Source organism: Hyaena hyaena, unplaced genomic scaffold (assembly GCF_003009895.1).
Source record: "Hyaena hyaena isolate Hyena2069 unplaced genomic scaffold, ASM300989v1 scaffold_548, whole genome shotgun sequence".
NCBI classification, from domain to species: Eukaryota; Metazoa; Chordata; class Mammalia; order Carnivora; family Hyaenidae; genus Hyaena; species Hyaena hyaena.
In genome coordinates, this window is record NW_024081181.1 from 762434 (window position 1) to 790174 (window position 27741).

Sequence of the window (27741 nt, forward strand, 5' to 3'; positions counted from 1 at the left end):
GAAGGGCTCTGTTTTGTGGAAAACGGTCCCCAAGCTCAGGCTCCTGGGTCAGGAACTGGGTGACAGACAGGCTGGCTGCCGGCTGGCCTCCCGCCCCCCAGGCACCAGGAATGCCTCCTCGCGTGTCTCCGGGTGAAGACAGGCCAGGGTGAGGGCACCCCCGCTCCTCCCACCTGACAGGCACCGGGGGCCAGACACCGACCCTCTACTCACTCAGTCCCGGTCACGATGTAGCCGTGGTCCTCCTGGGCAGGCTGGACCTCCAGCCGCAGGCCTTCCCCGGCACGTCCCTGGGCTCCGGCCGCGAGGCGGGCATCTTCCAGCGAGGGCCGGGGAACCCGGGGCTGGAACTCGCCAAAGCCGCGCATCCCGGGCGCTGCGGGAGGCGGCCTCTGCAGCCGCTCCTTGGAGTAGGTCTGACTCCTCACGTCCTCCACCCCGGCGCTCTCCTCCTCCCAAGTCGCAGGGGTCTCGGGGGCCTCCGACTTCTTTGCCTCCATTTTGAAGGGCTCCGTAGGAGGCAGGATGGCAGGAGAGAGGTGGGAGCCAGGATCCTGCAGGCGGTCCCCAAGTTCAAGGCTCGAACGACTGACCTGGCAGAAAGGAGGCTCCGTGAGATGAAGTGTAGGGGTGGGTGGGCAGCCTCAGGGGGAGGGGTAGCACCATCACAGCTGCGCTCAGAATCACATCCAGGCAAGACACGGTCCGCCGGGGGCGGGGGCGGGGGGTGACCAGGGCCTCGCACACCAGCACCACTCACAGCACATCTGTCTCTGGTTCACTTTCTCTGTCTTGGTCTCTTCCTCTCTGGTCCCATCTCTGTCTCTCTGTCTCTGTCTCTGTCTCTGGTAGTTCTCTCTCTTTCACATACACATACACCTTCCTAAAGAATCTGCTGTTACGAAATCAGTGTAGGTGTCTGGCATCTGAATTTTTAAAAAGAGCACATGTGGATTCCGAGACCCCAGCCTACCCCTCTGGAAACTATGGGCCTCTGACGGTAACAGTGCTATTTGCATTTGCAGAGCTCTTACGATGCACCAACCTCCGTCTCAGACACCTGGTCCAATCAGCTCCCGAGTCCTCACGATGCCCTGTGAGTCAGGACCTGTCACGCTCGCCCCCATTTCACAGGGAAGTGGAGACAGCAGGACTAAGCTGTCACGGGGACATGTAACTGTACCCTCACAACATCTGGGGGGGCCTGGGTCCTCTTATGCACAGGCTCGCCCACCCTGACCCCCATTTCCTGGACAGGAAGGCCCTCAGAACCACTTAATTGACATCTCGACAGATGAACATTATCTTCCACACTCAGCGCTGATTACATGCCAGACACTGTGCTCAACGCTCTGTGCACGTTCTCTCATTTAATCGTCACCCAACCTGGGAATACAGTCCGAGTCTCATCTCCCGTCTGTAGACTCTGAGGCTTACAGCGGTTCACAATTTGCCCGAGATCACCAAGGCACTGACTGGCAGATCGAGAATTTGAGCACAGCCCTAACTGATGTCAGAGCTGCCGCCACTGGGCCACCCTGCCCTCTCAGACTCCAGCCTGCTGCCAAGGGAAGTGAATGGCCACTCCCGCTGCTGGCACACAAGGAGTCAGAGCACGCCTAGGGCACCTCCTACCACGTACGAGAGCAGGAGACTCGTGCTCATTCTGCAAAGTATCTCCTTTTTCCCCACAAAATGACCTCTCCCGTATTATACTAGATGGAAAGGGGGCAGTGGATTTACTTTACATTCCTATTCTCTCCTTAACTAAAAACTGTACATAATTTTTTTCCTTTTGTGTTTTGAAATATTTAAAGAAAAAAGTATTTTGGTAAAAACATTTGCTCAAATTTGGATCCTGAATGGTGATAATACATAGTATTTCAGTTACCAAGTAGGGATGGAGCACTCTCCTCAGCCTTTTGAAGGGAAGAGAATGATGTTTTTGCTTAAACTGCATTCCGTGAGAAGAGGAAACAAAAGATGCTAATAAATCAGAGCTCAGAAAATACAACACTCAAATACCCTTTGGAAAAAATTGCTTGAAAACATACCCCAAGTAACAGAGCAATGAATCAAAATTCAACTTGTTTGGGATGGAAACGTAGGGGTATAAGGACCCTGGGGTCTTCACAGAGTCAATGTGGACTGAAGTGTGTGCTGGGGAGACCCAGCAGCCTTGGCTTTGGCCAAGCTCGGCCACTGCTGTAAACTTCCCACCCTCCCCAAGTCAAGAAACATGTTCTTAGGCCCACGTCTCCCTCCTCAACTGACACAAACTATCCCCCATTTCTGATGGACATTTAAGAGAACTGTGGATATTTTCTTCTGTTACTTGCTAACAGGCATTGAACCAAAAACCACTGAGATAATCTGGAAAGAGAAGTACTAACCAAAAATTTTTTTTCACTGTAGAGAAAAAAAAACAACAGAACCACATATCACTGTCATGGCTTACGCACTGATTTTCTGCATCCTTACTTGTACTAATGAGCAAACGTTCTTAAATAGGAACCCCTGGGTGAGTGGGTGTACCTGTGACTAAGCCCTTTCTCAGACTGCCTTCCCGACCAGCGCTGCCCAACAGAACCCTCCGGCAATGAGGGAAAAGTTCTGTCTGCACCAACCAACCCACTCATTACAAAGCAGCACTTGAAATGTGGCTAGCACAACTCAGGAACTGAATTTTTTACTTACTTAATTTTAATGAATTTAAACTTAAATTTAAATAGCCACCATGTGGCTGGCAGCTACCACGTTAGACAGTGCAGGCCTAAACGGTCCAGGGGCTGTGAAGGTCCCGCTACAGGAAGCTCAGGGATTAGTGCACACAAGACAATGTGAAGGACATAAAGCAGGCATTTGATGTAATCAGTCCAAGTAGGAAAATTCTAAGGAATATTAATTTTCTTATTTGTACTAACCATATTTATCATATTCCTACAATGGGTATTAGTAAATAATCTGAAAATAGATATTAGTATATATCAAAATACACACAATTTTGTTTGTATTCTTCATACTTTTTCCCAGTTTGGGGATCGTGAGAGTTTTTCCACCCTTTTCTGAAAAAAACAAACAAAAAACCCTTTGTATTCACACACGTTCCCAAACCCTGAACAGAGAGATTACCAGCCCAGCTCTAGACCTGAGGTGAAGCAAGCACGCAGAGACACTCCATCTCACCTCTTCATAAACTCCGCCTCCACCGCCCGGCACTCTGTCACCTGCGGAAGACACAGCATTATCAGAAGCCTTGTCAAGAATGTCATCACAGGTGATGCCCACACCAAAGGACCAGAGAGTCCTTCACAGAAGATCGGGCATAATGATGTCAGCCTAATTTCTACTATAAAGTAGACTTTTTCTATTCATTGTACAACATTAGCTTTCTGCAAGCTTCACGGAAGAGGAGGGGTGTCCCAGCTAAACACAGACGTGCAGTACAAATTGCATTACCAGCCTTGTGGGTCTGTGTGTCGTCCTCAGAGGTAGATTGCAGCAAGAACACCAGTGGTAACAGCACTTAATAGTCACAGAAAAGCAAAAGAAAAAGCCACGTGGAGGTGGCTTCAGAGCTCATTACTTTCTGGCGATAGTCGTTTCTCTAAACACCCTACCGGCAATGCCCGACGGTGCATAACTGGGGAGCTCGTGAAGCCCCAGAGTCCAGGCACCTTCTAGACCCCTCCCCACCCTCAGAAAGGCAGCTGCTGCCTTATTTGCAGGCTGCCTAACGCCAGCCTCGTCCTGCCGGCGCTGTGGAGCTCGGATTCCTGCCTCCTGGCACAACCCACAGAGCACAGACACGTGTACCTCTTCACTCGCTCTCGAGAAGCAGTCAGGCACAGATAAGGCCGATCGTCAGGGGAGGCGAAGCCTGTCCTGCTCAGCCCTTAGCCCGAGGGTTCCAGCTGCGGTGCGTGTGCATGCGTATGTGTACACACACGTGTGCATGCATGTGTGGTGTGTGTGTGCATGTGAGTGTGGGTGTGTGCACATATGTGAGTGCACATGTGTGGGCATGAGTGTATGTGTGCGTGTGTGTGGTGCACGTGTGTGTGCATGCATGTGAGTGCGTGTGTATTGTGTGTGCACGTGCATGTGCATATGTGTGCACACACATGCACGTGCACTGGGAGGGTGGGGGTATCTGTGCTCTCTCCCTGGTGCAGCCTCAGAGGGTGGCTGTGAGCCTCAAGCAGACATTTGAATGAAGCCTTTTTGCTGTATTATTCAAATATTTGACTCTGTTCACCCACACAATCCAAACAAAAACACTTTTTATCAGTCCCGTTTTTTTCTAACTCGGAACCTCAGCACAGAGAGCAATTGCCTTTCAACATAATTGCTCCGGTACGGCTTAGCCCGTTAAGAAAGCTTTTAGAGGCAAAAGTTCAAACAGAGAAAAATCGTTACTCCAAATCCACATCTCCTCAGCAGAAGGAACGTTTAACGGCCTGGTGGGGCCAGGCCTCTGCACCCCCCATCCCGCCCCACGACCCCACAACCCTGAGCCCGGGGCTGGGGGGCTCACCTGGCACGCCTGCACCCCCATCCCGCCCCACGACCCCACAAGCCTGAGCCCGGGGCTGGGGGGCTCACCTGGCACGCCTGCACCCCCATCCCACCCCACGACCCCACAAGCCTGAGCCCGGGGCTGGGGGGCTCACCTGGCACGCCTGCACCCCCATCCCGCCCCACGACCCCACAAGCCTGAGCCCGGGGCTGGGGGGCTCACCTGGCACGCCTGCACCCCCATCCCGCCCCACGACCCCACAAGCCTGAGCCCGGGGCTGGGGGCTCACCTGGCACGCCTGCACCTGGCTGGCCAACGCTGGGCTCTCTCGGCTCTCCTGTGGCTCCTTTCTCGACACCTCGCGGCTCCCCTTCTGCCTCCACAGCCTGCACGGCGGAGGCGATCACCCGGGCCATCTCGTCGAGGTCCGGCTGCTGTCCTAGGTCCTTCAATAGGCTCTGGATAAGCGTTTCTGGGGGGCACACACAGGAACAAGCACAGGAGACACCAAGGAGGAGCGGTCAGTGCTGGGACGAGGGGATGAGCGAGCGATCCCACAGGGCCCCGTGGGCCCCCAGCAGGCGCGGCAGAGCAGCGGGGCTCCAAGCGGAGCAGTGCCAGCTGTGTAAGTGAAGAGCACGGTGTCTGCGATTCAGAACTCACTGCTCGGGCCTGGCAGCAGACTGGACAGTGGGGAGCAAGGGGTCAGTGAGTCTCCGGAGAGACAACAGAAACTGCTATTCTCTGAAGAACAGAGTAAAAATTGAAAAAGACTGAGTGGAACCTCAGTGACCTTCAGAGCCACCTTAGGCACGACAGAAGGAAAGGGGAGAGAGAAGGACCGAAAAACCTCAAGGGGAAGGAAAAACCCTCCAGCAATTTCCCAAAATTGGTGAAAAGCATTAACTTTGAAAGCCAAGGCACCCAGCAAACCCCAGGAGCAATCCCAAGAGAGCCACTCAGAGGCATCTCCTGGAAAAGTCAAGGTCAAGATGACCCCCAACGGCCCCCAGAGGCTACGACGCGACGAGACGCAGGCAGCAGCTGACTCGAGGCAAAGGAGGGTGCGAGACACAGTGCGGGTCTGGTAAGAATGATGTCTTTGCATAATTGTAATTAAGTATTTGATAACATACATAGGAAGGATGTATTTGAAGCGTTAAAGAGAAAACTCGTAATTCAGAAGTCTACATCCGGGGAAGCTACCCTTCCAGCACGAGGGTGACGGAAAGACGTGTCCCTACCATCCACGGAGCCAAGCTAATCTGTCGCCAGCAGACCTTCAGGACAGGAAACACTGAGGGGACGGCACCAGCTGGAAACGCGGGCCTGGGAGAAGCACCGGAGTCTCCCGGAAAGGTGGCGGGGTACACAGTCTCCTCCTGATTTCTGTCATTCCAGGAAGAGGTAATCATGCTGAATGCGGGGTTTATAAAACACGTGACGGGAAGCACATGACGCAGAGGGTGACCATGACTGCGCTGTTGTAAGGTTACGACCACACACACATCTTACGGGAGGCGTCCTGACAATTCTAAGTAGACTATTTTCTTTTTTAATTTTTTATTAAATGTTTTATTTATTTCTAGGAGAGAGAGAGAGAGAGAGACAGCGTGAGCAGGGGAGGGTCAGAGAGAGAGGGAGACACAGACTCTGAAACAGGCTCCAGGCTCTGAGCTGGCTGTCAGCACAGAGCCTGACGCGGGGCTCGAACCCACGAACCGCGAGACCATGACCTAAGCGAAAGTCGGACGCTTAGCCGACTAAGCCACCCAGGCGCCCCTAAGTAGACTGTTTTCAACAAAGCTGCCTTCATTCAAAGGCACTTCAATGGAGGAAGAGAAATATTTTTTCAAAAGCTGATCAAACAAAAAGCTCTGACATAACGCTTTTATCCAAAATATACATTTAAAAACTCCTATAACATCAATAATAATAATAATAATAATAATAAAGGGACAAGCCAATAAAAATAAAGGAGTTGAACAGAAACTTCAGAAAACATACAAATGGCCAGCAAGCACGTGGAAGAGTGTCAGCACCGTTCGTAATCATGGAAAGACTAACTAAAACCACGGTCAGCATATTTCGTGCCTGCGAATATGGCTCAACTTTAAAAGACTGAGAACAAATTCTGGGGAGGAAATGGAGCAACATCCCTGGGGGGCGTATAAGGCTTTACAGCTCCCAGGAGACCCTGTGGCATTTACTTATACAGAGAATATGCCCCTTCCATGTACCTAGAAAATGTGGCCAAAAACCTATCTCCATGAAAGATGCATATAAGAGTGTGTTTAGCAGCCTTATTCATAACAGCCACACAAACAAAAAACCTCTAAAGTCCAAAGTCCATCAACAGGAGAACAGATGAACTATCTGTCGTTTATCTGCATGAACAACAATGAACCACAGCCACGTGCACAAATATGGAGGAACCCAAAGGGGAATCTGTTGAGTGAAAGAAGTCAGTCACGTGGTTCTCTCAGTCGGAGGTGAGTCCAGGACCGGGTGGGGCCGATGCGGGGAACGGGGGCTGGGGCAGACTGGGGGCAGGAAGACTCCCTGGGATGATGGGGATGTCTAATGGCACGTTGGTTGCCCGTGCACACGTGTCAGCACACTCATCTGTACACTCGGCATCCATGCACTTAGTAATACCTAAGTCTCAGTAACCACAACGCTTGACGGAGTCGTGTTTCTGACGTGGAGGGTGCCCTGGCTTTGTTCCTGAGTAATTAGTGCTGCTTAGATGTGTCACTGGTTCCTAAGCAAAGGTTCATGCCAGATGGTTATTCTCAGGACTTTGCTCCCTAAGAATGGTGACACGTGAGAGCTCACACTTTCCATGGCCTCACTCAGCAATCCTCTGAACTAAGTTGGGTGGGGATTATTTCCCACTTCTTACAAATTAGGAAATTTAGGCTTTTTGTATTTTTTAACATTTCCATCATTGGGAACTAAACCAGAGCTGCACACTTAATTACGGCAGCACTTTCCCTCTCTTGCCTCCTTCTCGGCACTCATTCAGCGGCCCCCTGCCCTCACACCAACACGGAAGCCAGGCGTCTGCTCTGAAAGGCCCCTTTCAGAAAGAAGAGAGTCCACGGGGACCCCAAATCCACTCCACAGCCTGTCCTTCCATCACAGTGACAACAAGGGAATCCTTACAGAAACCGCATCTCGAAAACCCTGCAGTTTTCACCACGTGCAGACCCGGCCACTCGTGCAACACAGGGACAGACGGACGCAGGCACACGGCGTTGAGGGAGCGGCGGGCACAGCAGCTGGCCCAGGAGGGAGGAAAGAGCACAGAGGCCTCCCCCGTGGAGGTGGTCAGGAGCACAGGGCCAGGCCGTGTCTGCTTTCTGTGTGGACCGGTCAGCACAGGCAACTGCCCGATGTCGGCCGTGAACCCCACTGCTGGGGGCAGTGGCTTCCTGTCCACTTTCTCAGCCACATAATTCGGGAATCTGCAGGGGTTTTCTCCTTTCTTGGCAGTATCTGTGGCCGAGACTTTGGTTTCTAAGAGTGCACTTAAAATTCTCATCGGTCACTATGTGTTCCCCCGGGGGCTGCCGAGCCAGACTCGCATGAAGGAAAGTTGACTCCTTCCTGGGGGGTGGGCGGTTGGGGTCGTGCACTCTGCCACTTGGGAGAAAGAGCACTACACGTGGCCAGGACTGCTTCCGGGAGCCGAGAGCTGACGGGCGGCACACACGGCTCCCGGCTGGCACCCCAGGGTGCGGTCAGCCAAGCCCCTTACTCTTCCTGGTGCGCAGTTCCCTTCCGTGTAAAACGGGGACAAGTGAGCCAGGCCTGTGAATCACTTACCCGGGGCGGCACCACGAGTGAGTGACATCTCTAAGTATGACCGTGACAAGGAGCTGACAGTCATGAGTCCCGCAGCCCCCACTGCTTTTCACCCCTCACACCCCACTGTAAACACAGAGGCCGGGGCGTCTGTGCTGAGCTCTGGCTACGGTTCAGCGTCTTCGCAAGCAACAAGCAGAGAACACACTGTCGGTGCCCCAGAACGCTTGGCTGTGCCAGGCGATGCTGCCTCCTGGCTGGTTCAACATTCACTTTGAGGTTATGCTTTGTGAGCCGGTTCTTTGCCAAAGTCTTAACGTACATATAAAAACATGTGAAACTCAGTTATTAAAGTCCGACCCCAGGCTCCGTCCATCCACTCTCCAACCCACCCACCTACCCTCTCATCCACCCACCCACACATGCACCCACCCATCCACTCCCCCACCCACTCCCCCACCCACCCTCCCATCCATTCACCTAGTCACTTCACTAACTGGTACTGGGCACCCCTTGTGTTCGGGACCTGGGAACAGGAATCACCATGAGGAAGGACAGAGAATTAAAGGCACGGTTGCTTCAGAGCTACAACAGGATTCACACGCACAGCCAGAGGGACTTGACGACTGGACAGTATTAAGCAAACTCAACATATGGGACAGACCAACTGTAGAGGCCCTACAAGAACTTCAAATGACAGCACGACTCAAAAAGTGATCCCGTTCGGGGCGCCTGGGTGGCTTAGTCGGTTAAGCGTCCGACTTTCGCTCAGGTCATGATCTCGCGGTTCGTGGGTTCGAGCCCTGTGTCGGGCTCTGTGCTGACTGCCAGCTCAGAGCCTGGAGCCTGTTTCAGTCTGTGACTCCCTCTCTCTCTGACCCTCCCCTGCTCACACTGTCTCTCTCTCTCTCTCTCTCTCCTAGAAATAAATAAAACATTAAAAAAAATTAAAAAAAAAAAAGTGACTCCATTCTCCTCCCAAAACAGGCAAGTATTTGAGCTGACACGCTCCCCAAACTGTCACTTATTACCCCATCTGCCGGCAAATGTCTTTCCTGAAATTCAACCAACCTCCAAACTTTAAATCTACTTGTAAATCACTTCCTACATTTTACCCTCAGAAACTAACAATTAAATTGACAAACTTACATCTGACAAATGTCACTATAAAACTTTTAAACTATAAAAATATAAAACTTAATTTTTGCTAAAAATGTTTTTAAATTTTTTATTATTTTTAATTTCTAATGAAGGCAACCCAATTAATTTACTCATTTTTAAAACAGATAAACCCAGATTATATCTTTTGGGAAAAAATATGATGTATAAATTTTGGGGTCTCAGTTACCCTGAGCAAACTTTTCATTAAAAATGTCAAGAGTATATTTTAAATAGAAAATTAATAAAATACATGACAAAAGAACCAAAACTAAAAAGTAAGCACCAGTCTTTGACTTTGCTGCTTATTATGCCTCTGACAGTATAGACACACCCACTCTAAGCGGTCTGTCTGCAGGGCTGCGGTGACGGCATAAAAGGGGAGAAAGGGCAAGCGCCTAACAGCAGGAGCCAGGCTGCAGGGACGCGGCCTGTCACGGCGCTCTGTGGCTCCCTGCGCACACGGTCCCTGTGCGCATGGTCCCTGTGCACACCACCCACCAAGACAGGAAATGGATCAATACATGTATCGGAAATTTTTAACAAATGTCGAATCAAAAATGTGTTTCTGGTGAATGCAAACGTCACCAGAACATTCACTGAACAAAAACATTTCATTCCCAAGCGCCTTGGCTAACCAAGGACTTGCCGCCGGTCGCTCACACAGCCCTGGCAGTGCAGAGCTGGGGTGTGCGTGCTAACCGGGCTCCCCACCAGGGAATCCCTGCCCTGCCCCGCTCTGCACCCAACAGCAGCCGGCAGAGGATGTCTTTTACCTCCCCTGGGACGACATTTCAGGCCAAGTTAAGCCCTTGAGCCAAGGTTTCCTGTCTGCCTGGGCAGAACGTTCCTCACAGAGTCCCACTGTCTCCAGCACCCCTCTAATTCCAGACGCAGGGACACACCTGACACGATTATTTTTTTTTTAAATATTTTTATTTATTTCTAGGAGAGAGAGAGAGAGAGAGAGAGAGAGAGAGAGAGCATGAGCAGGGGAGGGTCAGAGAGAGAGGGAGACACAGACTCTGAAACAGGTTCCAGGCTCTGAGCTGGCAGTCAGCACACAGCCCGATGCGGGGCTCGAACACGCGAACCGCGAGATCATGACCTAAGCGAAAGCCGACGCTTAACCGACTAAGCCACCCAGGCACCCTGACGGGATTATTGTGCCGGATGTGCAATGTAAAGGGGCACAAGAATGACCACGGTGACTATTCTCACCCTGATTTGCAGCAAATCTGGCCTCAGACAAAGCTGTGACGCAGGCTAGATTCTCACACCTGTGTGTGGCAACGTTTGTATCCCTCACCCCCTCGCGTCGTCTTCTGTGTATGAGTCCAGGGGCTGGCCCTGCCCCCACGTGTCAGAAGGCCCTACATACCCTACACACCACCACCCAGACTGCTCCTCAGGCAGCCTCTCTGCTGCCCACGGTGCCAGGGATTCATTCTAGGTCTCATTGAGGTGACTGATCATTAGTGAGTGATTTATGCCTCCCAGAGGCACTCAAATTTAAATAAGAGTTCAAGAGATGGAATATTCCTTCCTCCCCTTTCCTCCCTTCCTCCCCTCCTCCATTCTTTCCTTCCTTCCACAAATGTTTATTGCACATTTTCTACGCACAGCTACTTCCCAGGTGCAGGCATAAAGCAGTTAACAAAGCCCTGGCTTTCGTGAAACATTCATCCATATCAGAAGAGAAAGAAAATAAGCAATTGAAAATATAAATACATAGAATGTCTGGTGCTGATAAGGGCTACGGACAAAATAATCCGGGGTATGGAAGATGGGGGAGGTGGGAAGTCAATAATTCCCACTTGAAGGGTTTACTGCGAAAACAAAATAAAGTGTGTAGACTGTCTCCCACATTTCTCATAATCAGTACAGTGAACATGAAATTGTGTTCCTCTTCTAGTAATCTGTTCCCATATTTAAGAACTTAGAGAAATTCTTTCTTATTGTACCATACCTCTTCTTTCTTCAGCTTCCTTCGGTCTAGTCTCATTATCTGGAGAAGCACAGGAATGGATGACCACATGATAAAACTCATGTTCTTCAAGATAAAGATCAAACATCAGGAGAGACTTTCCATGGACCTCTTAGAATGACTATAATAAGAAATATCTACCTTCAAAATGGAATAATACAATATAATTCCTAAAATTGCCTCCTCTCATCTAAAAAAGAAACTTTTCAGGTTTCATTAGGGAAAAATAACTTTAAAAAACCTTAGGTATGCAATGGGAGATTTGAAGTGGCCGAGCAGCTTAGATGACAGCAATTAATGTCTATCAGAAATCACCTCCCCTGCCACCACTGTAAGCCACACCGAGTTACCTCAAAGGCATCCACGGTCAGTCATGGGAGGATGGACAGAAATCAAGAAATTCTTTTTTAAAAGTCCAGCTAGCCCTGGTGGATTGAAAAGGGACCACAGCACAGAGCACAATCAAATACTACACGCATCAAAGTGGAACATTCTTTTGTTCCATCAACTGCACCATATAATTCCAAGACCCGGCCAGCTTATAATGACATTTTAAGTAGCTTTCAGTGCTCCAAGTGGGCTCTAGCAGAGCAATTACACAAATGTCAGGACATCAAATATGTAAGGCCTGGAGTAGGAGATCAACTCACAGGCACAACTGCTGCAAGCCTGACCTACGGAAATTATATGTCTTAATAGGGTCCCCCAGACAAAATGGTATAAGCTTTAGAAAATAAGCAATTTCGTGCAGATAACCTGACTACAAAACTGCTTTAACAAAGATGTGATTCATATATAACGGCTTTTTCTCCTAAATACCTTTATCACTATGCATATATGGAAAGTATGCAATTTAGCCATGTGTAAACACACTCCAACATCACCGTCTCCACCACCATCATCACCATTGTCATCACAATCATCACTATCACCATCACTATCGATCATCGCCATCACCATCATCACCATCATCACCATTACCAGTACCACCACCACCATCACTACCATCATCATCACCATGACCACCATGACCACAATCATCATAATCACCATCATAATCACCACCACCATCATCATCACCACTACCACCATCACCATCATCCTCCCCACCACCACCACCACCATTATCACCATCATCATCATCACCATCATAATCACGCAGTCTCTTACGTGTAATACCAAGACAAAGAACCAAAAAATCTCAAATTAGGTTTGGCATCAATTTTGCCACTTCAGTTGGTGATGGGAGTGGCAGTCAAATTGTTTTCTAAAGGATGTTTCACTTGAAATTCATATTAACATGAGTCTGCACACTCAGGATGTTAACTAACTTATGACAAGGGGAGGTGGCATAGACATATACTGGATGGCAAATGCAAGACAATAATATAAAACTTTCCAGAGACATCCAGGAGTAGTAACTGAATTTTTTCTATATTAGTCTAATAGGCTAAACCAGCAGAGTATTTGGATCCCAGTCATAGAAATATCCCCTTAATGGTGAGAGTTGTTGAATTCCCTCTTTGTAGCCAAGTTCTATCAGGTGGAGAACCAGGTGCATGTGGTTAATCCATCTCTTCAGCTAAGAACTCAACCAATGATCACACCCAAAGCAATCACTGACTACAGTGCCCTGGGAACTCAAGACCCCAGCTCTACTCTGTGGGGACCACCAATATTCTCACATGTGGGAGGAAGAAAAATGCCTTCTAACTCTTCAGCTCTTCCCTGAGACACACTCTGTGCCTTTGGAAGGCAAAAGTCAGAGTCAGAGATCTCCACTACACCAGAGTTCTCAGGTTGGAAACGTGGCGGGAAAATGGCATTATATGTGAGGGGCAGCAGGGAGAGTGCACTTGTTCTGTGTTGTTCTAGGAGGCCTTCCTGGTGGAAGGCGGCAGGAATAAATGGCTGCAGTAGGTCATCTAGGGGCCCTACCCACTCTCCATATAACAGAGGCAAATTTCAGCTCAAAATTCTGTGTAAAGAACTTTCTAGAAAAAAGAACTGGCTTCTCACGGAATGGACCTTGTAGGGAAGTAATGAACTCATAGGTACTTAAGGGAAGGTTGACAGTTCACCTGCCAGAAATGTTATTAAAGACACTTCTCATGTGGGGGCAGAGTGCATGACCCCCCAGGTTCCTTTGAATCCAGTACTCTTTGCTGCTGCAGAAGTTGAGGGAAGCCATTTCTCAGGCAAGGAGGAAAGCATGAGGTGGAGGCAATGCAGAGTCAGGGTCCCCAATTATACATAGCTGCTCTCCTGGCACATCTGAGCAAGCCAACCAGGCGCGTCCACTTCAGGGATGCTGGGCAGGTGGGGTGAACTCAGAAAGCAAAACAAGAGGAGCCATTTTCCTGCTCTGTGAGCCACAGAGTGACACCCAGAGATTCCTCTTCCCTGCTCTTGCCTCTCCTCCACCCTGGCAGAAAGTGGACTGTCTGCTGACCTCACAGCATGGTGATGGGCTAACATAAAGGCTTCAAGCATTTTATACCAAATAGGAGACTAAATGTCACTGAGAGGAGGAGTACTTTGATAACACCGGTGCCTTCTTCCTTATGTTCTAGAAGATGCTCATAAGCCCCAGGGAAGGGCACGAAGCCAGGACAGAGTTTATTGACAGTTCCTCATGGGGCAGGCTCTGAAAGGCGGCCTCTTTACTCTCGTAATTAAGTGGCCAATTTGGTCCTGGTTATTTTTTTTTTACATTTATTTATTTATTTATTTATTTATTTATTTATTTATTTATGTTGAGAGAGAGAACCCGCATGGGAGGCTCAAACCCATGAACTGTGAGATCATGACCTGAGCCGAAATCAAGAGTCAGAGGCTTAACCAACTGAGCCACCCACATGACCCTTGGTCCTGTTTTTCTTAAACAAAAAGGATTTAGAGCAAGCAACACTGGCCTTCACTCAAATATGAATGGATTTTTCAAAAATGAAAAAGGCAGCAAGTGCTTTCTTTCAAGTGAAAATGACCCCTAAATTGTGGGCATATATTCTCCAGGGCGATAGAAGCACTTGAATCTGGTTTTTCAATATTCGATCACTGTTGCCATGAAAGAAAAGGTCCTGGTTCAGTGCCTTCCTGAGGTTGCGGGATGCAGGGTATACTTTTGCTCTGTATGAGTTTTCAGGCTGGGACTCCCACCATCAACACAAATCAGGAAATAGACAACACAGCTGGCAAATACAGGGGCTTCACAATTACAGAAAGTTCAAACAGGAAGAGGTCGCAAAACACACCTATCCAACATTCTTATCTCAAATGAGGGAAGAGAATAAGAAAGGCTACATGACTGGTTGGCACACAGTAGGTGTTCTATAAATGAGTGAATTCATGAGTAAACTTGCTAAGAGTCACATAGTTAGGAAACTGCACAGCCAGCAGTTAAAAGAAAGTGTCTCAGACTTCCGTTCCTGTAAACATTCCATATCAACACAATAGAATCCATTTTATACAGATTTAGGGGCAGGGGATGAGGGCACTCATTACTTTGGCCATTCAACCTGTAATACAGTAAGACATGTGAATCGAAAAATACAACAAGGTATGTTGGGAAGGAGCTGGCATAGGAAATACCTAGAGTAAAAGTTAGCAGAGCAATAATATTAAACTCTCCTAATTCCTAATCTGGGCTCCACAGGAAGCCAGTGGAATTAAGATAATAAAGAAAAAATTCCAACAGATTGGTTAGAGATTTTGTTTCCTGTTTGGTTTGGTTTTGAGTGTTATCAGTGAGCAAGAATTACACTGGGAACTTCTACCAGTGGGCACACTGCATATTATTTGTCATTGGCTCTAGTTAACTATTTGGAAAACTGTATGTGACTCATCCCCTAAGGTGGTTTCCATAATTTAGTTGTCATCACTGATACTTGAATGGAAAGAATGACTTTAGCCAAAATATTCACAAAATCTACATGAAGAAAGCTACAAAATTCTGATGAAAGAAATCAGAGAACTAAATAACTGGAGAGATATTCCATGTTCATGGATAGGAAAACTCAATACTGCCAAGATGTCAGTTCTTTCCAATGTGATCTATAATTCAGTGCAATCCCAATCAAAATCCCAGCAAGCTATTTTGTGGATACGGACAAACTTATTCTAAAGTTTATATGGAGAAGGAAGAGACCCAGAATAGCTAACCCAATACTGAAGGAGGAATAAAAAGGTTGGAGGTCTGACATTACTTGAAAGTAAGACAGCATAGTACTGGTGAAAGAACAGACATACAGATCTGGAAAGCCCAAAAACAGACCCAAATAAGAATAGTCAACTGATCTTTGAAAAGGAGCAAAGGCAATACAATGGAACGAAGACAGTCTTTGCAGCAAATGTTGCTGGAACAACTGGACATCCACGTGCAAAAAAGTAAATCTAGACACAGACTTTCACCATTCATAAAAATTAACTCAAAACGTATCACAAGCCCAACTATACACCACAAACATAAAACTCTTGGACCCAGCAGTCATCCTCCTTGGAATTTACCCAAAGGAGTTAAAAACTCATACCCGCACAAACACCTGCGCATGTGTTTATATTATGGCAGCTTTATTCATTAACTGCCGAAAAATTGGAAGCAACCAAGATGTCCCTCAGTAGGTTAATGGATAATTTAAACTTTTGTCCATCCAGACAATGGAATATTATTCAGTGCTAAAAAGAAATGAGCTGTCAAGCCGTGAATACACATGGGAGAACTTTAAATGCATATTACTAGGGGCGCCTGGGTGGCTTAGTCGGTTAAGCGTCCGACTTTCGCTCAGGTCATGATCTCGCAGTTCGTGGGTTCGGGCCCCGCATCGGGCGCTGTGCTGACTGCCAGCTCAGAGCCTGGAGCCTGTTTCAGAGTCTGTGATTCCCTCTCTCTCTGACCCTCCCCTGCTCATGCTGTCTCTCTCTCTCTCCTAGAAATAAATAAAACATTAAAAAAAATTTTTAATGCATATTACTAAAGAAGCCAATGTAAAAAAACTACACACTGTAGGATTTCAATACTAGGACATTCTGGAAAAGGCAAAACAATGGAGACAGTAAAAGTTTCCGTGGTTGGAGGATTGGGAGGGAGAGGGATGCGCGGGAGGAGCACAGAAGGCTTGCAGGGCAGTGAAACTACTCTGTATGATCCTATAATGATGGACACGTGTCATTGCACATTTGTCCAAACCTGCAGAATGTAAAACACCAAGAGTGAACCCTAACTAAACCCCAAACTATGGTGATAATGATGTGTCAATACAGGCTCCTCAGTTGTAACAAATTTAACCCTCTGGTGGGGGATCTTGTTTATGGGGGAGGTTGTGTGGTGGGGGGGCAGGAGGTACCTGGGAAATCTCTATACCTTCCCTTTAATTTTGCTGTGAACCTAAAACTTCTAAAAAATAGTCTCTTAAAAAAAGGAAAAAGAACGACTTTAGGATTTGTTTAAACTCAGTGACCACTGAGGCTGGGGAAAACTACAATCAAGGGCCTATGGTCTGCAAAGATCTATGCACGAAGATGTTAATGGTGAATGGTGCCATTATGTGAAGAGCAACGATCAACAAAATCTATATAATTTAATAAACATGCAGTTGTCCCTTGAGCAATGCAGCTTGGAATTGCATATGTCCACTTATACATGGACTTTTTATAGGACAGAGTACTGTAAACATATTTTGTCTGTCTTAGGGTTTTCTTAAATAACATTTCCTTTTTCCCAGCTTACTGTATTGTAAGAATACACATAAAATACAGAATATATGTTAATGAATTTTTGTATTATCAGTAAGGCTTCCAGTCAACAGTAGGCTATTAGTAGTTAAGGATTTGAGGAGTCAGAAGTTATGTGCATATTTTCAAGTACACAGAGGGTTGACACCTCTAATTCACACACTGTTCAAGAGTCAACTGTATAGAGATGTAGAACTGATTTAAATGTATTGTGGTATCTACATACAGTGATGATTAGATGATTATACCTCTCTTTAAAAATGTGGTGGAAACGTATTTAATGATGCCAACAATATATGGAGTGAGACAAGCATGCTCCAAGTTCATTAACTGGGCGATGGAGCAGTGAAATAAAAGACACTGCATCTTCCAACAAGGAGGCAGGTCCAGAGATGCTGACACAGATAGACATCAAGATTTTCCAAAGCTCAGAAAGAAGATCCAGTATCTTACAACACCAGGATCCCATTTGTAAAAACACAGATTATGGGTACTTGTATATGCATGGGTCACTGGTTTTAGATGGGAAATCTGAAGGACACGCAAACACAGTGTGGCAGTTTACTTCTGAGTATGGGGCAGTCATAGAGGGACTGGCTGTGAACAAACTTCAGATGTCACCGTGCACACTCTATAATAATTGGATCTTTCTAAAATAAGCATATCATAATTTTATAATGCAAAAGTTATTTAGAAATTTAAATATATTAGAATAGCCGAAAGATAGAACCAACCCAAGTGTCCATCAACAGATTGATAAAACATGGTATTATCCGTACAATGGAATATCATTCTGCCTGGAAGAGGAGGGAGAGCCCGACCCCGGCAGCACGGACGAGCCTGGAGCACGTGCTCAGTGAGACCAGCCAGTCACACAGGGACAAACTCCCCGTGATCCCACTTCTGCGAGGTCCCTGGAGCCGTCAGGTCCACAGAGACAGAGCAGAGGGTGGGCGCTGGATGCTGGGGGAGAGGGAGGGGAAGTTAGTGTCTGATGGGGACAGTCTCAGTTTGGGAAGATGATAATGTCCTGGAGATGCTGGTGGTGACAGCCACACAACAGGGTGTATGTCCTCAACGCCGCTGAGCTGTGCCCTCAAAATGATTAAGATGGTCAGTTTTAGGTCACGTGTATTTTACCACAATTTCTAAAAACTTAGATGTAGAAAGTGGGCATGGAACTGTCTACTGCGTAAGAGTGAGCAGAGTTCACAGGGCTCACCAGGGTCTAATCCCAGGCTGGAGGAAGAACTCACCCTGTGAGCCATTAAAGGGACGGACGACGACACCCGGCTCGCCTTGCTCAGAGGGGCCTCAGACACACACACAGCTGTAGAGGATGCACATACCACGCCTGTAGCTCTCACTCAGGAGGTAAGCTGGAGTGATTTTTGTCCACTTCTTTCTGCACACCTACCGCCCAAGTTCTGCAGGGTGGTCATTTGTTGTCTTATAACTGGTAAACAGCACAATAAGTAATCACTTACAAGTTGATCCCCACAGCAAACGGATCTGGAAATTGCAGCACTATGTCGACGGAAGAGTGCACATGCAGGTGCTCCACCTTACAGTGGAACTCGAATCCACACACAGCACACAGCACATGGTCTTTCTTGCAAGTCGGCACTGCTTTAAAGCTTTTTAAAAGATGATGGGATGTAAATAATGAATAAATGAAGAAAGAGGGTGTCTTTTCGATGATAACCTTTTACCAAATGAACATACACATTGGGTCAGTAGCTCGATTTATTTAGCGCTTCTCTAGCGGCAGGTATGGGTGGGTCTCCCTGTCCCTGTAAGTGACACTGTCGCAAGCTAGATTTGATCGTGCTGCAGAGGGACAGTGCCTTCTCTGTGTCACACGGGCACTCCTTGCCCTTTGCATGACCACAGGGTCTCCCTTCCAGGTAGCAGCCCTTGGGGTGTCTGCGACAGCCAGCCATACACACCGGAACATCCTGAGGGCACAGCAGCCCTCCACCCCTCCCATCCCACTCTCTTGCTGTGGCTCCCAAGGTGAAACTGGGTTTGTACAGAGCACTGCGCCTGGGGAGTCTGTGCTCACGGCACACTGGATCCACCTGCACACTCCACAGGGACCACAGGCTGGGTGGCAAAATGGTACGGGTGGTTTTCCAGGCAGTGATGTGAAATGGCCCACCCGGGTATCTGCTATTATTGAACACCAATTAAATCCTAGTGCACAGAGTCCAAGAGTTATTTTCAGGAAGCCCCTGGACTGCAAATTTAAGGGAAAGTTGTCTTTTCTTGTTCTTTTTCATAATAATGTAAGAAGGGCAATCTTCACAATCTTCACCCACCCTGCGCCGGCTGACACCCCTGCTCCTCGGTGGCCTTTTGCATGCTGCCCCCTCTAGAGGCCAGGCACATACTTTTGTCCACAATAAGCAGCAAAAGGTAAACTTGGGAGCTGAATACTCGCTTAAAGCACTGGAGTCCAGGAGCAATCAGCCAGAGTGACACAGCAAATTGTGTTTAAGTCTAAATGTTATACGATTGCCTCTTCGGAGCTCCAACTTTGTCTTAAGTGATCTGGCAGCTGGGGTAAGTGCCATCACGTACACTTCTGAGCTACAGTTTCTCATCAGGAAAATGAGGTTGAGGTTGAAAATAATACCGTCTTGTGAGGGTGACATGAAATGAAAACTCATTTATGTGGAAGAATACACCGGTTTGTTCACTCAGTAAGCACTTTGCCAGGCACACGCTGGGTGCTGGAATGTGGACAGGGCAAAGGAGGCCATGCGCCATCTTCCTAAGCTGGCAGTCTATAAAGGAGGACAAACATCTGTCAAACAACTGCACAAACATGTACTTGCAGACTGCGGGATGTGCTGGGGGTAAGGTACGAGGTGCCAGGAGCCTTTCCTCTTGGGTGGGTAGCCGCTCTTCTTGTTGAGAGATCGAACATTTCAAACAGCCAAGCTGAAGTCTGTCAGAGAGCGTAAGAGGCCTTCTGCTGCTGATGCTAAAACAAGACACGGCAAAACAGTGTCCCCCTCACAGAAGAGCACGCTGTCACCACCTCTGAAGCCTGGTTGCTGGACAGTTAACACCACAGCCAGAGCTCTGGGTTGGGCTAGCTCCTATGGCTCCAGGTTTACAGAAAGTATAGAGCACAGGAAACAGGAGGAAGGGACATGTTATCATTAGGATGCACCCAGCAAAATCAGAATGTGAAAACTCCATGAGACAAGCAAAGAAGAGGGAGAAACCTTCTGCAGGTTTAAAGGGGCTTAACAGACAGACCCACCAAGCCAATGGCTCTTCTTTGAATCCCACTTCAAAAAAACCCACTGTAAAGAAAATTTATGACAACTGAGAAATTTGAGCACTGATTAGATCATGTTACTAAGACATTACTATTCATTTTAATGTGTATAAAACTATTGTGGTTAGGGTTATATACGAGTTCTCATCTTCCAGCAGTGCAGTACTGAAATACCAACAGACGAAACCACTGGACGACTGGGGGGAAGGGAGGCTCAGAAGTAGCAGGGAAGGCCAGAGGCTGCCTTTTGCTAAAGCCCAGTGATGCAATGCCCAGGGTTCATGTAACAATACTCTACATATTTTGTGATTGACATTTTACATGTCTCCTTTTAAAGCATAAAGTGCAGCTGGGAAGACAGTATATATAAAAAGATAACCAACATTGCAAGTTAGCACAGAAAAAAAAATGCCAACCAAATTATGCAGTTAATAGGGGTCACTGGAGAATGGAGATCCAAGAGGATTTTCCCAAAGACCTGCGACTCCGGGACGTCAAGAAGAATGGAAGGTACCAAGTGATGGGCGACAGAAGGCTCCTGAGCACTAGCAGACACATGGGTGTCACACTCTGGGAACACACCTGGCTCTCTAATGCATTTAAGTCCCTTTCGTAGGGGCTTCCCATTGTCAATAACTAGGACAGAAGTAGTTGATAAAAGGGATTTTTTTAAGTTGTGGGAGATGGGAAAGGAGACAGAGATGGGGGTACATAAGCTGGGGCACACCGCAGAAGCCTGGAAGGGGACGGTCAGCACCATGGACAGGGCCCAGAGGGCCAGGCAGAGGCCACTGCTTGGCCACCATCCAGTGGCTGGGGGTGGTTTTCTGTTCACAGCAGAGGTGTCAGGTGACCCTGAGCGGGGGGAGACGGGAAGTGCAGTGACATTGTGAGAGCCAAATGAGCAGCTGAAGGCCACTGATAGAGGCTAGTAACTCTGGGAGTTGCAGGAGGCAGCAGGGCCAGTAACGGGGCTGTCTCACAGCTGAGCAGAGGAGAAACCCCCAGAGGAGAAGTGCTGGGAGACAGGTGCCGTTCCCGGCAGCAGCCTCCTGCGGAGCACCGCCAGTCACACCGATGGGTGCTTACGTGCAAACAATTCGTAGGCAAGTGCACACTCTGCTTTCTCACACAGCTTTCTTTCCCAAGACAAGAAGGCAAAGACAGCATTAGTAATGGCCGCACATCACCTCCCTCTAATTATAACTTTGTTTGCCTTCCATTTAGAAGGTGCCATAATGGCTTTGTGGACTGAGAGAGAACAAGAAGCTACTTAGCTGAAAAGCAGTGAAAAGAAGACTGCCAGAACAAATCCACTTAAGGCATTACTTATAGAAAGTAGAATGCTAATGCTAATGTGATTCTCAGTCAGTTAAAAAACCTGTTATCTTCTTGATTTTATTATTTGTATATCTTCAAAGAAGAAATCATATTTTATCAGAATCTCACTTTATATTTTATGGTCTTTGAAAAATGTTGCTAGAAGGTAACTACAAGAGAGCCCTCTGCACTGAGAGAGGCGTAGAACCAGGAAGTACCGCGTCCCCAAGGGACAGCCACAGAAGGGCATGACTCACGGAAGGACCCTGAAGCTGCAGTGCTGAGACTAAGTCACTTCAAAGGTCCCACGGCACCTGCACTGCATCGTAAGGGGCATTGGTGTCAGAGTGGGCTCTTTGGGGACAGGCAAGTAACCACAAATATGTGAGGTGACCCTAAGTTTGAACATAAGGAGTGCTGAGGCTTGACATATGCTGAATCCAAAAGCCTTCATGTTCAATTTTCCACAACATTCTGTGGCCAGCATAGTTTGGGGGTGAGATTTGGCCATTGTTCCTCAATCTGTTTTAGCATCTTCATCAATGAAGAAAGAAGCTGACTCTGTGGGGTGGGCGTCTAAGTGCTGTGGCCCTTTATACCCCAGGAGGGCCCTTCTCTCCCTTCAGCACTGCAGTTGGATTCCCTTGACATGAATACTACCACCTTCTCTCCTACAAGCGCCAGAGGCACGGGAAGGTGCCCAAGGCCCTTTCTCTAGCTGCACTGGCTGCAGCTGTGACTAGGGGGCAGCACTGACGCGTCAGAAGCCATTCACAGGAGATGTAGAGTGGAAAGGGCTGGCCCTGGGCAGGGGCCAGAAAGACAGAAACAACAAAAGCCTGGGGGTTGGGCTAGGTTAACTTACCATCGCCCGTGGCTGGGGAGGCTTTGGAGTCTCCTGGAGGCGAAGGCCACTTCCGGGGGTCTGCCGGTGTAGAAAGGACCCTTGGTGTTTTCCACGGCGTGTGCAGCGGGTTTCGTGGCCACGGGTCACCCTCCCCGTGGAGTGCCGGGGGCTTCCGAGCCGCATAGGTGCCCAGCGCAGCGACCAGTTTCTGCCTGTTGACATTGCCATCCACCTTGGGGCTGAGCTCATCAGGCGGCAGCCGGCCAGGGGTCCGCAGCAGGCGGCCCCCAGGGTAGTCGGCCCCGGGCCCAGGAGCATAAGTCAGAGCAGACGTTTGCGCCATGAAGGTCAGCACGCTGTCAGCAAGGGGGTCCTCACCCTGCAGGAGCCGAGGATCAGAACAGTAACAGGTGAGTCTCCATGTCAGCCAGCAGAAAGGGCATTTGACCTCAATTTTCAAGGCACTAAATAGCACCGACATCTCTGAAATGCACACCCCAATTTTCACTCCAATGGTAGACCGAGTTCTATGGTCTGTATTTGTATCGCACTGCTTTACTAATAGCAGCTTTCTGAAGATATAATTCACGTACCACAAAATACATCCAACTCTATGTTTCCAGTATGTCCAGAGTAGTGTGAACATCACCAGAACGCTTGTTACCGTCCCAACAGAAACCCTGTGGTCATCCCCATCCCTCCTCCCTCCAGCCTTGGGCAACCATTAACATATTTTCTGTCTCTATGGACTGGTCTGTTTTGGACATTTTATGTAAATGGAATTACACAACATGTGGCCTTTGTGTCTGGCTTCTTTCACTTAGATGATGTTTTCAAGGTGTATCCACACATCAGTGCCACATGCCTTCCCACAGCTGAAAAATATTGTTTTAGAGATGCAGTACATTTTCTTTTTTTTTTTTATTTTATTTAAAAAAAAATTTTTTTTTTAATGTTTTATTTCTAAGAGAGAGAGAGACAGCGTGAGCAGGGGAGGGTCAGAGAGAGAGGGAGTCACAGATTGAAACAGGCTCCAGGCTCTGAGCCGGCAGTCAGCACAGAGCCCGACGCGGGGCTCGAACCCACGAACCGCGAGATCATGACCTAAGTGAAAGTCGGACGCTTAACCGACTAAGCCACCCAGGCGCCCTGATGCAGTACATTTTCTTTACACATCAGCTGGTGGACGTTTGGGTTGTTTCTCATTTTTGGCCATTATGAATAATACATCTATAAGCATTCATCTACAAGTTTTGGGGGGACATATGTTTCCACTTCTCTTGGGTTTATGCCTGGAAGTGAAATTGCTGGGTAGTATGGTAACTCTACACTTGACTTGTAGAGAGTGCCAGAATGTTTTCCAACATGGTGGCACCATTTTACATTCCCACCAGTGATGTGTGAGGACTCCGGTTTCAGGAGCTCCTCACCAACGCTTGTTGTTGGCCATCTGTTTCCTTACAGCCATCCAGAGGGTGTGAAGTGGTAGCTCACTAAGGTTTTGATCTGCATTTCCCTGAATGTGAATGATGTCATGGTCTTCTTGTCTTCCTAAGAGAAGTGTCTATCCATTCCATCACCTGAATTTGTGTTAACTGTTGCAAAACCATCTCTCCATCCATGAGTGAAGCACCTATTGCCTGTCTTATGGTCTTTATTTCACTATAACTCCTTTCTTTACTGATTATTGGATTCACCTTTATATCTTATTCCTTTAACAGCAATATTCTGTAACATCAAAGCTGCTGGGGTCTCTCTTAACAATTATATGTGACATCAAATCCATAAAAAACAGTCTTTCATTGAGCCTCCACCTGTAAGTCCCCCTCATTTATTTAGCCCATTTTCCTGGGAGGAAACAGACTGTTTTGCCACTAGACACATCAAGGCCCAGTTGTCAACCTGGAACAGCTACAAAAATGTTAGAAATTTCTATGTTCTACCTCTGACTGTGGGACCATCAAAATTTCATGGACAAACACAGAAATTTCCAACTTGGAGGGTCTCAGAAAAGTTACAGCTCTGCTGGAGGGGTGCTCCGAGCTCCCTCCCCGGTGTGAAATAGGTCCATGAACCATAAATTTTTAAAACCTTGCCCATTCATATTTTCTAAGTGCACCTTGCTTAGGGCACAACATCAATGTTGAGTCTACAGGGAGTAGACCTTGGGATCTAGTTAAGATGTGCAGCCATCATTGAATTTCAGACAAATGGTTCAGACTCTCAAGTCAGGCTATTTTCAAAAATACTTGGGTTCAGCCTTTCAGGACAGATTTTGGTGCAGCAAGTTAGAAATCAGAAAACTAGGGTTGATAAGGGTTCTAAGTTACTGTTCTCACATATGAACTTGGGCAAATCACTTGACCTTTAGAGACTCAATTTTCTGTCAAAGAAGGAGACCCGACGTTATCTCTAAGATTGTTTTTATTTCTAAAATGATGTGATTTTAGCTGTCATCCAAATTGTTTAATGTTGTCCAAGCACTAGCTGAAACCAACTGCATTTTCTTTAGAACAGAGAAAGGAAGATTCATTAGAGAAAGGGAGAGAAAAATAAAATGCTACCACACAAATAGCCCCTCCAGTTTTCCCACAAATTGGGTATAAGTGTCAATCTTAAGCCCAGCCTGAACTCCCATTCAGAAAGGCAGTCTCTGAACACCTGGGCAGGCCAGAGTGCTGGGGGCCAGGGAAGGCATCCAAATGCCTCATTAATGTGCCCACAAGCCTCTCTCCTCCTTTTGCCACGAATGCAGCCTAACCAAGGGCTTTCACTCAAAGGGCCTTTAATGATAGTTGGACTGGAAAGCCCCGGGTAAAGGACAAACCAGACTGAACACAGTGCACAGTGAATCACTCCCAAAGGAAGCCTGCACAGTGAACTGGGATAAATAGTCTATTCTGGGGCTGTTTATGCTCTGAGCCAAATTAAGGTAGAGGGAAAAAGAATATTTCAGTAGGGAAACAGTAGAAATAATAGAAAAACGTCAGTTTTTACAAGTCGTCCCAGGTCCTCTGTAAATGATGGCCAGTACTAGGGTGTCCTCAGGGGATCTGACGCTGGCCCAGGTATGGGCGCCACCGAATAACCAGGAGCCCTGGGAACTGGGAGATCAGCAGCAAGAGTATTCTCATGGTGGCTTCCTCCTGTGGCTTTAAGTCTTGGAGGAGAGACTAGTAGATGGGGCTGGATTCTGGGGTAAGGCTGCCTGGGTTTGAATCACATCTCCGATCTCACAAATCTAGTGAGCTTTGTGTTGGTGAGGTACTTAATCTCTAAGTCATCTGTAAAGTGAGGATGATAGCACTTTGCTTGGCACAGTGCTAGTGGCCACTGTCTGAACTGAGCATAACCCCCCCCCCATTCTGAAGAGGTTTTAAGTCTTAATTCAACAAACTTATAACGTCACATTTCCTAAAATAATGCTGAATAATTTTTTGGACTATAGTCATCCAAATCTGGAAATTAGCAACCTAAAAGTATAAAAATTTGCCAATTTCCAGCACATGGTATAGCCATTCTGGTACGCTGGTTGTTGGTACTGTATGTTAGAGAAATCTAGTTTGGAGACCTCTGCTATGGTAGGTACACTATGCATGAAGCATCTGAGAGCTGCCACAGGTGATGAAATTTACCCTGAAATTCTATTCCTCCAGGCATATTCCTTAACCCACAGTGTGGCCACAGGAGGAGTAGAGTCCGCTCACCCACACCTTCCACACGATACAACCACGGGGAAAGAAGGCTCTTTGGGGAGACTGGCCTGATCCTGTCAGCACAGCTCTGTGGAAACTGCATAGCATTGGACAAGTTATCAAACCTCTTTGTGCTTCACTTTTACTACCTTCAAAATTAGGAATATAGTTCCTTTTTTTCTTAAAGCAGGTAAAAGAATGAGAGTAAAAAGGTTTCAACATGGCCGAGAGGAGGTGCTTGATAAATGGTAGGCGGTGGCAGCATCTCTATCAGCATGATCCCCACCAACATCATCATCACCATCAATATCATCACTATGGGAGCCTGATCACCACCTTCACCACCCTGTCGTCACCACGGTCATCACTGTCACCTTCATCACCCCTGTCACCATCCTTACCATGCTCACCTACCTCACCATTGTCACCACCCTCACCACCATCACCTTCATCACCACTGTCACCTTCCTCACCACCCTCACCATTTTCACCACCATCACCTGCATCACCACCCTCACCTTCCTCACCACCCTCACCATTTTCACCACCATCACCTGCATCACCACCCTCACCTTCCTCACCACCCTCACCACTGTCACCTTCCTCACCACTGTCACCTTTCTCACCACTGTCACCATCCTCATCACCGTCACCTTCCTCACCACTGTCCTCACTACCATCACCACCCTCACCACCGTCACCTTCCTCACCACCGTCACCTTCCTCACCACTGTCCTCACTACCATCACCACCCTCACCACCGTCACCTTCCTCACCACCGTCACCTTCCTCACCACTGTCACCTTCCTCACCACCGTCACCTTCCTCACAACATCACCACCCTCACCACATCACTACCCTCACCACTGTCACCTTCCTCACCAATGTCCTTACCACCATCACCTGCATCACCACCATCACTGTCCTCACTGCTACTGGCACTTCCCAAGCACAAGTGATGCGGTGTGCCAATCTCTAGACTACATTCTGTGGGGGAAGAATGTGTCAAACATGGACCTGTCTTCAAACAAACTGCAGGCTGAAATGGGAGTTATGTCACAGACGTATGTGACTATAATTGAAAGCATATTATTAAAGAGGCTTTGTGATACCGACTTGGAAGGAAGAGTGGAAATCAGGGCGGCTGCCTGGAGCCAGCTGACACACTTCCTAGAGCCACAAGCTGCACTGCACCCCATCTGCCAAACAATGAAATAGTCACGGATGCTCCTGTCCTCTCAGCCTCCCCAGGACCAGGAACCAGAGCCCCAAGTCAGGCCTCCGTCCTCCCATGGAAGTCTGCCCACGCCAGCCCCAGACTGCACAATTATGAGCTCAGACTGCCAGGAAGGCCTGGAGGCCCTCAGCCTCACATGCAAGCAA

The 27741-nt window shown here is 47.8% G+C and overlaps 1 protein-coding gene across 1 annotated transcript in view; it reads right to left on the bottom strand.

The window, feature by feature from the left end:
* PTPRN2 (protein tyrosine phosphatase receptor type N2) overlaps nt 1-27741 on the bottom strand; it is a 754508-nt gene that overhangs the window by 421880 nt on the left and 304887 nt on the right. Inside the window, exons 6-9 of the mRNA XM_039255854.1 lie at nt 22682-23042; nt 4809-4991; nt 3187-3227; nt 214-593 (exon numbers count right to left, since the gene is read on the bottom strand). Coding sequence (XP_039111785.1) covers nt 214-593; nt 3187-3227; nt 4809-4991; nt 22682-23042 — 965 coding nt within the window. The remainder of the gene's footprint in view (nt 1-213; nt 594-3186; nt 3228-4808; nt 4992-22681; nt 23043-27741) is intronic.